The following is a 13719-nucleotide window of genomic DNA, read 5'->3' as shown; positions in this document are numbered from 1 at the left end:
ACTGTATCTTATTTAAATACAAGTAATACAATAATAAGATGAAAGGAGGATAAAAGAATTCAGTTGTGAATAAAACAATAAGCTATTTGAATAACTCTAATGACTTACGGTGAGATAAAAAGTAATTTTAAAGCAAAATGCCTGTTGCATGTGATAGGTATGATAGCACTGCTGTTTGTGTGCTGTTCCTTTTGTGTGTGTTGTGAACTTTCATTGACAGTCCCTGTTGAGTGGCGAGAAAAGCTTTGACCAGCTGCCCCATTCTGTAGTGATTTTTGGTGCCCTTCGTGATTAAGCTGTACACCTGGAGACACTGGTCCCCGGACCTCTGGGTACTGTGGTTGAATTCCGCATCTTTTCTGCAGGCCCTGGACCCCAGTGCTGCAAGGAGCCTCAGCCTCTCCTACATTCTGTCCTATTGGGAACGCGGGCAAGGCAGGCACGTAGTAAGATCAGTGCCATGCTGTAACATCACCTTACCTGGCACCGTGGATAACGCCAGTATTGCTGCAAACAATTCTCATGGCCAGACTGAGCCGACCGATCTCTACCTGGAACCTGCAGGTAAAGGATATTCCATGCTATGATAGATACCCGGGCGGGTCAGGGAGGATTGGGGGGAGGGACTCCTCTGAGAAGAAACCCACTTCCCTGTAAGTGGAGGATTCAGGACCACGTCACAGAGGACAACCAGCCCCCCCCCCCCCCCCCCAGGTGAAGGTGGGCGGCGGGGATTATTTACTTATGTATTGGTGGTATTTCTCTAATGCTAACCTCGTCACATGGGCTTCGCAGTGCCTTACAAATGCCTATATACGTGATGTTCTGCAGATTTGTAGCGCGCACTATCACCCGGGAGGGTATTGTGGCGCTGACAAAAAGTACATCTGTTGAAATGCTGGGAAAGGTGAGGATGAGAGGGAGGTTTGAGTCCATTTTATACAACAGCATATGATGTGGTCTGGAAAAACATTCCTTGGGCGAAGGCATTGTCTGCAGTGAGAAGAGACTTTCATTTAATCTGAATTTTTCTAGGTCAAACCTCAAGCGATATATTCTGTTCAATCCACACCCCATTTCTATTCACCTTGAACATCTTTTAAAGCAGATTTTAGGGTTGCCTGTTGCATATTTTAAGGTGAATAAAACACCACTTGCTGGTCAAGGCTTATGAAGAGTGAGTTTAAAGGTTCAGCGGATCAGGGCAAGTAATATTGTACCAGGGGACAGCAGAGAGCATTATTCCCTTATCTAAACCAATAGGCGCAAACCATATAGTACTACTACAATGATATTCCCTGCTTTTGACTTTTGTGCAAGCTTTGATATTACTTGAATGTCCTCCATTTTGTGAACTGTGGTCAGCCCCTGAACATAGGACGCAACATCAAAGGGGGGCAGGAAGTGAAGTCTGTTGACCTATTAAAGGCGAAAAGGCGGCAAGTAAAACCTTGCATATCCTTGTGGGGAACAAGAGTGAAATATATATGCTACCGTTTGCTGACATTGGGCTACAGTGTTCGATCTGTAAACAGCACTTCCTGTCTTATAATCTGACTTCCTGTTTCAGGGGTTAAAAGCAGTTCACAAAATGGAGAAGAACCTATAAAAGACCAACGCTTTTAAGACATGGCATCAACATTCTGTGATGTTGCAGCGATGATGCCCTTATTAGGCTGAGATATATCTTTGGTTGCTAGTTTCCTGACTAGAGTAGCCTTTTCTCGGCCACCACGGGAGATCCTTGCTTGACAGCAATTTACAGTATGTGAAAGGTGAATGCAAGTTTAAGACAGAAAATAACCAAACACTGATGTGCATTTGCTCGATTTTGCTCAAAATACAGTTGCATTGCATGGATGGTATATGAATGTTTGATGGAAATAGATGAGTATTCATGAGAATGTTCAGAATATACATTAAGAATATGAAATAAAACGTGTATAAGTACTTTTCATAGAAATAAAAAAAAAATCAATATATCTAATGTGTTTATAAATTTGAATAAATGCAGCTTGCATACAAATAAACCTTCATTAATACAGAATGTTCACCCTTCCAGACCTCAAGGAAAACAAGGATGTACAAAAATGCATCTGACCTCAGTGTAAATGCTTAACTATTGCTCATGCCGTTTGAATGCTACACAGATATGACATCCTTTACTGTTGCACTAAAGTGCTTGCAGTAGGACAACTTACTCATTGTTTGCAGGCAATATGTGTTAATAACAGCTGAATGAAACAGTATTTCTTTTTTTAAGTGCTTGAAATTAACATAGAAGGACATCCTTTTTGACAGGGAGAAGTTAAAACATTAATGGTAAACAATAGTTAATGTTATTGAAACATTGTGCCTGTCTAAGCCAACATGTTTCATTTACATATCTGGCTTCTACACCCTTGAAATATTGTATCTTATAATGCAGCAGTCGAGGAAAGGAAGGTCGATGACATTGGTGTCTGTCCCCATAGTTGGACACCTTGAGGGCACTTATTCTGAATGAAAACTAATATTTTTTGGGGGGCTCTGGTATCCATTTTCTGTAGATGCCTTTAGCCACACGGTATCCCTCCGCTGGCACCCCATCACCGAAAGCATTCTTTTTAAAAACACTCAACTTAACCTGTGTAGCTGGGACTAAGGCAAAACCTTCTAAATGTTATTTGGTATTTGTTGGAAAATGGCTCTCTCTGAAGGGTCACCCCAAACTTTTTGCCGTCATCCTCCATTTTTCTGACCTCGTTTTTGCTGGCTTTAGGACTCTGCGCACTTTGCCACTGCTAAACAGTGCTAAAGTACGTTTGCTCTCTCCCCTGAATATGGCAATATGGGCTCATCGCCAATTGGCCTATTTAATTTACTTATAAGTCCCTTGTAAAGTGAACCACATGTGCCCTGGACCTGTAAATTAAATGCTACTAGTGGGCCTGCATCACTGATTGTGCCATCCACATACGTCGCCCCTTAACCATGTCTAAGGTCTGCCATTGCAGGGCTGTCTGTGCAGTTTTACTGCCACTTCGACTTAACTTTTATAACTTTGTGCCTAGCCTTAAACTCCCATTTTATTACACATAGGTCACCCCTAAGGTAGGCCCAAAGTAACCATATGGGCAAGGTGCTGTTTAAATAAATGTTGGACATTTACGTTTTAATTTTAACATGTCTTCGTAGTGACAAACAGCTAAATTCGTTTTTAACCACTGTGAGGCCTACTTCTCTCATTGAGTAACCTTGGGAATTCCTTAATACACTTTTAAGTTGTAATTCCTGATCAGAAAGGATTAGCTGCATTCTGTTTTATTGCAGGGATTCTGCACATACACAGAACTATGCGCCGGAAACCAGGACCTTGGTGTATTGTGGTGTACCAAAAAACCCACCTCAGTACCTAGAACCCCAATCCGACTAGCAATAGTGTCTCATTCGTTCTCCGTACTTCAGTGAAGCTACCAATGATTAGACAACCTAGAACATGCGACTTCGTTCCTCTCAGGAGTAGTGGGAAACAAGAACACTCTTTTGCTCAAACACTCATACTTGTCCACAACGTGAGTAAACAGAGACACGGTATAGTTTAAAATGTTTATTTTAACTAACATGCTCTATAATGCAGTACACGAGCCAATACTAGCAGCAAAATGCATAAGAACAGTATAATCAGCATTGTTACTATTCCATAAAGCACAAAAGGGGAAATCGTATTATAATGACAGTGGAAACAGGACTACAGCGCCTTACCACCCTCCCCATGCTAAGAGCTAGTTTATTAGAATTATAGAAGACCTCTAGGCTTTGTCAGGGGAACCCCATACCTCCAAGGTTAGATGCAATGATTTACATCTCAGGACAAAGACCGCTCCTCTTCGTTGGAAAGGTTTTCTCCAAGTGCCTTCTCATGCATGTAATGCCATATTAAAAGCACCTGAGTTTCAGTAGTGCAGCTGTGTTTCATGTTATGTCTATGGGCGTGGGACTGACCAAAGTGAATCAACAGCATACATTGTTTTTCGACCTTGAACACGCTGTGCAGACGAAGAGCACGGTGTATAGCTAGATATGTGAAAGGCAGACAGTTCTCATGTGAAGATGCGCAAGCAGAGTATTTATGAGAACAGAGCCATGTAGTGTTGTGTGCAAAAGTGGCAGAATGACTGCCAAGCATATACTAACTTATGCTAAATTAGCAATGTCCGCAGTTAATCCCATGTCCTCACTACAGTTTCATATCTTTGGAATGGAAATGATAAATCCTCTTTACTGGTATAGTTGGACTTATCATTACTATTTTACAAATGCCACTTTTAGAAAGTGGGCATTTACTGCTCTGTGTAGCTTACAGCCTGTCTCCAATACACGTCTGGGGTGAGTGACAGCTACACTTTATGTATTCCTTCTAGACAGCCAAACACACAGGAAGGCTAGGTGTGTCTGCGTACCTAGCTACATAATCTGCATTCTGATGACTCTTCCTAGGCAATAAGGGAGGGAAGAGCTGACACTTCAATAGGTAGGGTCCTGTTCTCACACAAAGGACTGATTACCCCCTACTGATAGTCTGAAGCCAGGGCTGAGATGTAAGGACCCGTGTGCACTCCAAAGGCACATTTGTGTACAAGTACCGGGTCTCTGACCCACTAAAATCAGACCTTTCCGGACCTACAGCTGAACCTCTGTCAGAGGACTCCTTGCTGGACTGCTGACCTAGAAGGCCTGCTTTTCTCTTGTGCTGCCCTGCTGCTCTCTGACCCTGCTGGAGGAGAGCTGGACTCTGTTTTTCCATCCAAGGGTGCCCTAAGGGCTTGTTGGCTTTCCTCCTGTTGCTTGAGAATCAGGGATATCAAAGCCTCTACCTGGTTCACTGAAAGTGGACACAGTTACTTGTAACATGGAAATCGATGCATTTCCTGTCGGTGTGTAGCAGAACCGGCACATCGACCTGGTTGTAGAAGTAAAATCAGTGCATCGCTTTTTCTGAAACAGCACATTGCCGTGAGAGCTCCGACGCATCGGAAAGTTGCATCGCCTCAGCTTGGAGAGATCTACGCATTCCCTCAACTGAGCGGAGGTACTGGCGCATCGCACTTCGGAATCAGTGCATCGTGGCCCAACGTCTTGTCTACGGAACAGACGCATCACCCCCATTGTAGGATCGAGATCGACACATCGCTCAACTGCGTCCTTCCCCCATCTCACTGTTGCAACTAGGATAAGCTACTTTGTTCATCGGGGCCTGTGTGGGTCCAGTAGCTAGCCTGCGCTCTATCGCGGTCAGCCCAAACGTTTGACTTTTCCCTGGCCCAGCGTGACCTCAAGTAACCCTAAAGCGCTATTTGCTTCTAAGCACTAGAACTCATTTCTTTACAAAATCATATCTCAACTTCTACATATTGGATTTTTGTTGTTTTAGTCTTGTTTTATTTATACAGTAATAATTTATTTTTCTGAACTGCTGTGGAGTCTTTCTGTAGTGTTTTCACTGGTTTACTGTTTAAGTGTTGCATAAATACTTTACACATTGCCTCTCAGGTTAAGTATGACAGCTCTGTGCCAAACTACCAGAGGGTGTGCACAGGATAATTTACGTTTGAAGTGACTTACCCTGACTAGGATTGTGGTTCCTGCTTGGACAGGGTGCATACTTTGCAAACCAGAAACCCCATTTTTAACAGTATTCATTTAATTGTTTTGTATTTGTCGAGTATGGACTTTGCTTGGTGTGTAGCATTGCAGAATGTTATATGAAAAGGATTTGAATTGTTACGGGATAGCCATATTTTTAAAAATAAATAAATACTCTTTAGAATTATGATTTAAAATTTTGAATTCAACCAGATTTAACAGATGAAAATCATCTTGCTTTGATCGTTTGGTATGAAATCCTGTTTACTGTAACTGTCTTATATTTTATGAACTGCTTTAAAACTGTGAAACTGGAAGCAACATCAGTGAGTAACATCAGAAGTGCAATCTGTAATCCTATAGAGCAGCAGAGGTGCACTGCGTAAGGCCCTGTTCGAGGGGGCCAGAAGGCTGAGAGGGACTGCAGGGCACCAACCATGGTGGTTATGTTTTTTGCCACTGGGGTCCTGGGACCCGTCCTTTTATGACTTTGCAGACTGTCCAAGTACAACCCTTTCCTCAGTTGACTCTCAGGGTAGCGAGGGTGAGCAATCAACTGCTTCTTGGGGAGGTAATGTGGGGGGCAAGAGTTCAGAATTCCACTATCAACAGGCATAATAAGGTATTTCTAGCCTAGTGCTTGTCCTTAGGAAAATAAATGACTTTTAATCTGATAGCATAACTCAGTACTCTACATTCCAATTAATACAACACACAGGAGTGAAAATTGCTGCATTCTGTTCTGTGGTGTTTCAACCCTTTCCCTGTAGTTGTTCTTTTTCTGCTAGGGCCAAAATTTCAGCTATTAACTTCCAAAATATTCTATCAGGCTAGGCGGGTGTGGTATGGATGAAATAATGGAATCCAGGCACAATGCAGGAAAACTCAAGTTTCAGTTTATTCCACACACAGGACCCACGACCTCCAGCCAAAGCAGCAGAGTATCTAATGGGCTAAAGTTCTAATAGACAAGAACACTACAACAATCTACATTCTAAATATGACCACATCACTTAAAGAAATACACACATTTATTATAATACATAACTACATATTACAGCGGGGTTAGACTCCCACGCAATTAGCTTAAATGCTCTCACTGATTTCAGTAGACAGATCAATTTAAAACAATATAATTTCTTTATCACCAAAATAAGTCTCTAGTTGGTGAGGTGGATCGGCCCTCGCGCCTTTGTGTCTCTTGTCACCTGGCGGGCTGAGCCATGCTGTTCACCTGTTAGAATGCTCTCAACTGTCTGGGTGTGTGGCAGGTGCAACAGCATCAGCCATCTTTTGTAGCTTGTATTCTTAGATGCAGGACCGTGGTGGCGGCTGTTCTGAACAGTGTCAGCAAGCAGGCTTGGGGAGGCAAATCTTTCTGGCAGCACCAGCAATTAAAGTCAGCTATAGGTAGGCACTCTGTTAATAAAGTTGAGGCTATCCATGTCGAAACGCTCTTGGACATGGACAGCTCTGAAGCAGAGCATGCTCTCCTCTCAGCGGTAACACAGATCTTCATTCTTCATCTGCAGTGGCATCATCAGATGAGCGACCCTGCTGCCAGGTGATACGCTTCTGGCATAAACTTGGCACAGCTTACTCCAGGAACGACACACACAGGTTGTGTCATTTTTTCATAGCACGGGATCTCCCCTGGCACAGTCTCTTAGGTAGTCTGCTGTCTCTGGGGTTCCCCTCACCCGGAACACACGCAGGCCTCTCCTCCTGGACAGTCTGTTCTCCTGCGGGGTCAGGCACAGTCCTTCCCTCTCAGCATTGGGGGGAGGCATGCATTTATACCTTTCAGGCAGACCGTCCGTTCCTCCAACAGAAAGTAGTGGCTTCAGGTGATGTTCCCTCACCTCTGGAAGACTGGCTGTTGGGCAGACCCCAGCCATGGTTAAACAGCAGCTCTTCGGGTGGGGTGGTTTGGATTCCAATTTATACAGTTTCTAGACAGGGGATGTGGATCCACTCTCTTATGCTTCATTAACTGCTTGGGTTGGTTGTCTTTCAAGTATCCTTCTCAATCTGCTCTCCAGACACAACCTATGTGCAATGCGATGCTCCTCACAGCAGGGATCACTGAGGCTTCTGCAGACAGTCACATTGTGCACCAAGGATCGTACTTGGAAGTCACTTATCATGATAATGAATAATTTGGTCAAATGTTGCTTGCTGGAACTGTGGCAGTCGATCCTTAGTTTCTCTGCATTAATTGGGAGTACTCTAATTATTGAGACTATATATTTATAATGATGGAACTGTATGACGTATTTGACCAATTTCAGCCTTGTGAAAGCGGTACTGTGTTCCAGTCCAGTGAACACGCATTTTGGCTGACTGGACCCGCGAAAACAAGAGAAATTTACTACTTAATCTGAAGGTTTTAGATCCAGGACTGTTTTGTAAAGGACACTTTGGAATGAGTTCACTGTACTTTCCTGTGGAATTTCTTTTAATGAACTTTGGTTAACCAAGAAGGAATTATCAGCAAATGTGACTGGAACAATAGCAGTACTGGACTAAAATCATTTGGAAACTTGGGACTTTGCCCTCTATATTTCAGTACATTTGTCATCATCCTTTTTTGAAGGACAGGATTTACGTGATACTACTGTTGTTATGTTCTCGGCTTATTCTTCTTTGTTGTCTTATTGCTGTCCCCAAATTCTGCACCTTCTGATGCATGTTATAGAGTTTAAATATGTCTGATAATTGAGGGTAATGTCAGGGGAATTTGAGATATGCATGGCCACTGAAATAGATCCAGTCAGGTTTTTAGCTTTTATACCTTGGCCTGTGATATGTTGAGCACTGGGAGTGGTTCCAGAAAGATGGTTCCAGAAAGGAGCACCCACAACATGGACACAATGGGGTAAGAGTTTCCTGCACGTGGTTGTTATCAGCCTCCCTGAAGCTGTTATCGGAGACCGACAACAGAGCATACCCATCCTAGAAACATCCTCAGCTAAAACAACTGAAAGTGCAGTCCCTTCACCTCTACCATCTACCAAGTGGTAGGGCTCAGGAAGAACTAATCAGCAACCACTGGCTAACAAAGTCTTCATGGAATTTCCAAAGGTACCTCTCTCTTCATCCTCCTCACTTCAGTGTGTGGCTCTCCACCCTCCAGCCCCAGGATTGCTGGCAATACTCTTTCACTGAATATCAGCAATACAGATGCGCTTTCTGGATTAGCCTCCATCTTGTGTCATGATACAACCATGATGTAGTAACTGAGTCCAGGCTGGTTGTAGTGGTTCAGGAGACTTTATTGTAGTTGGTTACAAGTTCTGTAGTTCAGCTCAGGACTAGCCCCACCAGGAGCAGCCAGCCTGCTGCTCGGCCCCAGTCAACTGTCTTTCTGTGATAAGCTCCCAGGATTCCATAACGCATCATCACAGGAACATTCCACTGGTAGAGCATATGATAAATAACAATAAAGACAGGATACTACACATGGGCATCCTCAATGAATCCCACAGCCTTCAGTACTCAGACTCTGGCACACATACAGAGTTCTTCTACCACCCTTGTCACATGCTCAGTGTACACACACACTGACTCAATTTGCACACAAGATGTCAGCGCAAGGGTACTCAGTTTCACACAGCAGCTGAACTCTACATAATAGGGCCACATGCTCTTTCTGATGCAGATAAAAGGTCAGGCTGCATACAAAATTCACAAAACACAGTATGCTGCCACCACCGCTTTGTTTACACCCAAGATAGGAACAGAAGTCCACTGCTGACTGTGAGGGCATGCTTGGCGCACCCCTCAACGCTAAAGAACAGGTCTTGGACTGCACATAGTCGGGGACAAGCCTGGGCCTCTGTGCTCATGCTAGATTAGTGTGATGTTGGCACCATAATAAAAGTATACCAGTTTCACAAGCAGTCGTGCACTCGGGGCAAGGGTACACACCCTTACACCACTGAAAGGGACTTTCCCCTCCCAGCCCTCTGTTTTACTTTATTTAAACAAGAAAATGTTGTATTTTCCTATGCACCCTATCTGCTGTTATCAATCTATGACTATGCTTCCTGCCTTTCTATGGGGTACTTCCTGTTTAAGAGTCTGGTCACAAAGCATGCGACTGACCAAGTAGGTCAAATGCTTAGAGAACAATACAAGTAAGGCAGATGGGAAGAGTTTTTGAGTAGTAGTTCTCTGTTCGATCAAACTAGAGATCATTCCCTCAAACAATTTTGAGTAGAGAAAAGCAGCAGAAATGTAAGTATTAAAAGCATGGAGCACCCTATTTTATTTTTGAAAAACGTGTCCTCTTTAATTTGCCCACTGTCGTTACAGTTGATGATATCAGTCGGAATAGGACGCTGGCTTCCGATCACACTGAATGGAGGGCATGGTGCCACCACTTATTTGGCTCACACAAGGAGATGCTGTTTTTTAATTTGAAACATTCAGTTCTGTACTGAGAGCTTGTAGGGTAGAGGCAAGGGCAAGGTGAAAGGCGACGTGGAAGTGGGATGCCAGAAGTGAATTGCAAAGACTTGGAGCTGAGGAGGAGACAGTTTGTTTTGTGTGTTTTTTTTCTTTCATGAATTTGTCTTTGAGTTGCATGACTTCCCCCAGTGATAAGTTTCTCAGATAGGTACCATGTTATGACTTCAGATGTAGTAGGTGATGCAGCCAGCGTTCTAGGTGATGTTCACTTTGACCTGGAACATTGGAGGTAGATGTGCAACACGAGCTGCACCGTAACTGACCAATTTTAGTGGTGGAGCATGGACTTTCGTTGAATGACAAGTGGGACATTGCCCCCTCCAGTATAGTAGTTTGCAGGTTCTTCTACCAATACCTGGAATCTAGTTTCTGGTAAGCTGTATTTGAATTTAAAAGGAGCCTCAGTTGGCACCATACCTCCTCTGCAGCCGCCGCCACCCTAACGACCATCCCCACCAAATCATTATCAAATAATTTGGAAATGAATCCCAGGTGGCCTACCTAGCACAAAACATATAATTTTTTTTTAAAGTATTTAGAATTTTTGTATAGCCCCAGCACATGTTGCCTCACTGTCAGCCGGGATGTGGAAGCAGAGTAACATTACGCATATGTGTGATTCTGTCTAGGGTCATATTACCAGTGCCGAGATGATTGTTTGTCTTCTAAGATATGTCATGGAGGTAAATTTGGGTTTTACCTTGGTAGAGTTGCATTATGGATGGTCTTCTGACTTCCATGTTTATAGGAAAAGCAAGATTTAAGGCACTGGATGTCTGCTACATCTTTTCCAAAATTGTGTCTTCCTCGAGATGTCAATGTTCTGGCAATGTTTACATGCTTCTTCAAATCTGGATCGTCAGGGACGTCTCAATAATACTTTCACCATATACCCTCATTCCTCCACCTAAAGCCTTCTAGAAAAAGATCTTTCAGGCTTCACTCAAACATTGTATTTTTATATAGGCTCTACAGAGCCTGAAGAGCAAGTTATCTGTGCTTTAAGTACATTTAATTTCTTACCACATATCCTTCTAGTGTATGCCACTGATGCCTCCTCCCCTAAAGAACCCTTGAAATTAACTCACTTAAATAACCCAGACAGTTGTTGACTCTTGGTCTACACTTCATTTTCTTCTCAATGTCTTCTGGGTTCCTTGTAGGTCTCGCAACTACGACTCAGTTGTGGATTCAGAAGACCAGTGGCCCAGCTTTCAATATCTCATGGATGCCAAACGATAAACACCAGAAAAAGCTGCAGGAATATCTCTTGGAATGGAGGTTGGCAGTGCAGGATGACACCAGTGGGATTCAGTGGAGAAGGTTTGCAGCATCATCTGGGCTCCACAGTGTTCTTCTGTCAGGTGAGGCCTATCAAGGGGGGGACAGGTGAAAGTAGGAATTCAGGGATATGCGATCTAGGCTGGCCCTGCTGTGTGAAGCATGATTCGACACACCGCTCTGCAAAGTCCCTCAATCCTGGTGTTCAGCACCCAGGCTCATTTCTGCCATTACCCCTTAGTGATGGCCTGCAGATTCCCTCCTGTTCTGTACTGACTGTACCCATACATGACTCTGCTGTGGGTCTTAGACAGTCCTCACCTAAAGCATACATGCTAACATTTTAAATACTTGTGTGGAGGAATTAGAGACAGAAATAAAGAAAATGTATGTTCGAGGCATATGAGCTGTAGATTAGGGGTGGGCGGAATTTGCGTATTTACGCTACGCAAAGCTCCGCGAAACGGTAAAAAATCTCAGCGAGCACACAAAAATTCCGCGAACACGCAGAATTGCTTGCTCGCAATGCTTTTTTCCTGTTCGCGAACGGTGTTTGCGTGCTCGGGGGGAAATATCTCGCGAACACGCATTTTGAGAACGCAAACAAGCAAAAAAATTCCGCGAAGCTGCAGAATGCAGAAATTTTGGGCAATTCCGTGTTCTCCACGGAATGCGAAATTACGCAAATTCCACGAGCGGAACGGAATTTACCGCCCAGATCTACTGTAGATCATGTGCGTTAGCATAGATCGCCATCTGGTGTTGGGCTCGGATTTTTGCACTTTGTTTTTCTTCGAAGAAGTGTTTGTACTCACGAGGTAGGTGACTCCTCGTTACGGTGATAGTGCGCATGGGCATCGAATCCATCCCCAGATTGTTTTTTTTTCCGCCATCGGGTTCGGATGTGTATTGCTGCACTCCGGTTCGGTATCGTCTTCGAACCCTTTCAAGGCGCAATCCTTACCACTCGACAGTATTGTTTTCGAACGCGGCTTCCCTTTCGACGCGCATCGTAAAATCCAAGAACTTAGATCGGTAGCTTCGATGAGGACTCCATTTAAGAAATGCTCCGGGTGTGGTGCTAAGTTCCCATACACAGACCTGCACGAGGTCTGTAACCTCTGCCTATCCCCAGAGCACGAAGAAATCAACTGCGCGGCCTGTCGATCATTCCGATCTGAGAAAACCATTCGTGACCATCGGGCTCGATGTCACGAAATGCGATGCGGCACTATCCCGGTGCCAGACATCTTCGGAGAAGAGTCTGAATTCTAACAGCCCGGTGCCGAACAAGAAGAAGAAATCTCTGCGTCTGAAGACATGGAGAAGACTTGGACGTCACTCCGGCTCAACGAAGAGTGAGTAACGAGTCCCAAGTACCCACAAAAACAACAAAGGTTCCGCTTCCGGTATCGCCTTCGCCCTCAGGCCCAGGTCGACACCGTGAACACATTTCAGATGCCCCGCCCTCGGGCCGGCTGTGAAACATAATGATAAGCCTTCCGGCTCGGGATCAAGCCGGCCCCATACCGGTGCCGAACACACATCTTCGGCACTGAAACCCAAGACCAAGCATGTGCCTACCGCTTCGCTGCCAGCACCGAAGACATCTTCAGCACCGAAGACATCTTCGGCACCGAAAAACTCGGATCCGAAACCAGCTAAACCCAAAGCTTCTGAGCCGAAACCCAATAAAGATAAACCGTTGGAGCTGAAACCGGTAAAACTCAAACCTTCGGAGCCGAAACAGTCCGCACCGAAAGGCTCGAAGTCGGAGAAGCACACAGAGTCAAAGACCACCCCTCTAAAAAAAAGCTTCAGAGACTAACCCTGTAAAAAAAACCTCTGAAACAAAACAAAAGGACAAAGACACCCTATCCAGAGAACCTCCTCCACAGGACCCTTTGGAGCCAAAACAGAAACAATTACATATCGACCCTGAAACTGGACATTCTAGTAACGCTTCAACCTCTACATTCAGTCAGACCATTTCCACATGCTCACTCTTCAACAGGTACTCCTATTGCATTCTAATCGTCCCTTATGCAAGACTCCAAATGCGTCCTCTACAGGAATGCTTAGCACCTCAGTGGAACCAGGCTCAAGGTCTTTTAACCAATCTGGTGTTGTTAGACAGCTGCACACATTGCTCTCTGCAGTGGTGGAACACACAAAACCTTTCCAAAGGGCGGCCGTTCCTCGACCTGGTTCCATAAATAGTGCTAACAGCAGACGCATCACTCAAACGGCTTGGGAGCTCATCTTCAAAATCATACCATTCAGGGCATGTGGACTCTACAACAAAAACAGCTCCATGTAAACCACCTGGAACTGCTAGCA

General features: G+C 44.3%; 1 protein-coding gene across 11 annotated transcripts in view; it reads left to right on the top strand.

The window, feature by feature from the left end:
• IL27RA (interleukin 27 receptor subunit alpha) overlaps nucleotides 1–13719 on the top strand; it is a 203929-nt gene that overhangs the window by 129115 nt on the left and 61095 nt on the right. For all 11 annotated transcript variants that reach the window (XR_014960477.1, XM_085600473.1, XM_085600472.1 and 8 more), the window contains 2 exons: nucleotides 366–564; nucleotides 11262–11462. Coding sequence is in view for 10 of the 11 variants with exons in the window: in XM_085600473.1 (XP_085456599.1) it covers nucleotides 366–564; nucleotides 11262–11462 (400 nt within the window). In the remaining variant the exon portion in view is untranslated. The remainder of the gene's footprint in view (nucleotides 1–365; nucleotides 565–11261; nucleotides 11463–13719) is intronic.

Source organism: Triturus cristatus, chromosome 4_2 (genome assembly GCF_964204655.1).
Source record: "Triturus cristatus chromosome 4_2, aTriCri1.1, whole genome shotgun sequence".
Classification (NCBI taxonomy): domain Eukaryota; kingdom Metazoa; phylum Chordata; class Amphibia; order Caudata; family Salamandridae; genus Triturus; species Triturus cristatus.
The sequence above is the reverse complement of the archived record's forward strand: the minus strand, read 5'-3'. Positions and strand labels throughout refer to the sequence as shown.